At 31.9% G+C, this 1,911-nt stretch overlaps 1 protein-coding gene across 1 annotated transcript in view; it reads left to right on the top strand.

The window, feature by feature from the left end:
* LOC107695653 (cyclin-F) overlaps positions 1-1,911 on the top strand; it is a 32,914-nt gene that overhangs the window by 19,035 nt on the left and 11,968 nt on the right. The window contains exon 13 of the mRNA XM_016495660.1: positions 731-818. Within this exon, the coding sequence (XP_016351146.1) occupies positions 731-818 (88 nt within the window). The remainder of the gene's footprint in view (positions 1-730; positions 819-1,911) is intronic.

Here is a 1,911-nt window from a genome sequence, read left to right as displayed (position 1 = left end):
TCTCCTTGTGCTCCAAAACTAGTACGATCTATCTACCGGCTATCTTCTCCATTTTTCTTGTTGTTTTTGTTTTTATGGAAACGACTTGCCACTCGCTTGTCATTGGTCAGCTGTCAAAAAGGCGCTTGACGTAGGGCGTTTTTTTTTTCTTTTTTTTCCCCAGAAAAGTTGAACTTTTTTAACTTGAAAAGGCGCTCTGCGCTGCAGAAAAAGACACCGGTGGTGGCGTTTTAAAAAGCACTCGACTTTTTTTTTAAAACACGGTTTACTCCATAGGATTATAATGTAAAACGATATAGACATGTAAATATTTTCAAAATATATACTGTGTGTGTGTGTGTGTGTGTGTGTATATATAATATATTATGCAAACAAAAACTTTTATTTTGGATGCGATTAATCGTTTAACAGCACTACATAAAACCTATCTGAACCAAATGGCAGACGAGCTGAATGAGATGCAAAACAAAGCAGAGCTGCACTTATGAACACTACTTTAATTTGCATCGTTCAGAGCCAAGATGAAAAGAAAATACCACGTAAACTTTTCTAAAGACCGTCAGTTCCCCTCAGAGATACATTCATATAAACGCCTACTCTTGTTTGGCATCTCAGCCGATTTGAATTGTCACATATCTGAATCTATTTTCAATAGGCGGTTCATCGTTACATCCCTATGAAGCATTCCACGAGCCTTATTCGAGGCTTTCTAATGTGTGTTTCTCAACAGTTCCCGTGTGGCCCGTCCAGCTGGAGGAAAACACCGGTTTCTCCAAGCACGACCTGGTCTCCTGCACTTTATTGCTCTACGTCAAGTGGTGAGTGTCTGTGTCGATCGTTATCCGTCTAATTAATTCATACTGAGGACATTTATGGTTATTCTGAGCCTGAGAGAAGCAGCGTTTTCACAACTTTGCTCTGTAGTTTTATCGCGTCTGGTCTCAGTCAGGCGGTCGTTATGTTAACGAGGTGTTAACGAGTTATCTGTGCTTGCCACTTCTGCCCTTTGAAGCGCACAATCAGTGACTGCTTTAGCGCTCCTCTGGGTTTGAGAAGTCACGCTCTTGTTGCTGTAGGGAGATTAAACTTCAGTTCCGCAGAGTCTTGAGAAGATGCACACATTGGCCTTTTTCAACCCTAGTAAGCAGCCTCGCTTTCTACATAGGCAGCATCTTCGCTGAAGAGGAACCTTATATGTGGCTGATTTGAAACACTGTTCTGTAGCATGTGATGGACTGTTACTATTATTATTCATTTTTATATTGTTATAATGTTTCCTATCGTCATTATTATTAGTTATAATATTTGCTGTTAAACTTAACCTAAAACCATAAAAAAATTGCTATAAATTATAATGGTTATAAACTGTAACTAATAAAAAATATCCAATAATTCAATAAATAATGATGACAAATATTCTAATATTTACTAATTGTTTTTGTATTCTAATTGTTGTGATCAGTATAATTAATTTAATGTGTTTTTGTATAAATTAGTTGTAATACAAGTAAAGTAATATAACTATTACTATAGTTATATTAGTTATAATATTTATAATTACTAGTTATATTTTTTAATTATTACTGTTGTTTACATGTTATATTAGTTATTATATTTATTATTACTATTATTAGGTTTATATATTAGTTTAAAATGTTATATACATTGTTTTAATATTGGAATATTCATAATATTTATTAATTATAATATTTATTATTTGATTTAATATTAGAATGTTAGTAATATTTAATTATACTATTTATTTTATTAATTAATAGTTGTAATATTTATTTTTTATTAATGTTGTTTATGTGTATAACTAGTTATATAATTTAATTTAGTTATTCAATATTTTATTTATTTTATTTTATATTTTGTGTGTGTATATATATATATATATACAGTGGGTAC

The sequence above is a fragment of the Sinocyclocheilus anshuiensis genome, unplaced genomic scaffold (assembly GCF_001515605.1).
Source record: "Sinocyclocheilus anshuiensis isolate Anshui unplaced genomic scaffold, SAMN03320099.WGS_v1.1 scaffold1075, whole genome shotgun sequence".
NCBI lineage: Eukaryota > Metazoa > Chordata > Actinopteri > Cypriniformes > Cyprinidae > Sinocyclocheilus > Sinocyclocheilus anshuiensis.
Note: the sequence above shows the minus strand (reverse complement) of the source record. Positions and strands in the feature narration are given on the sequence as shown.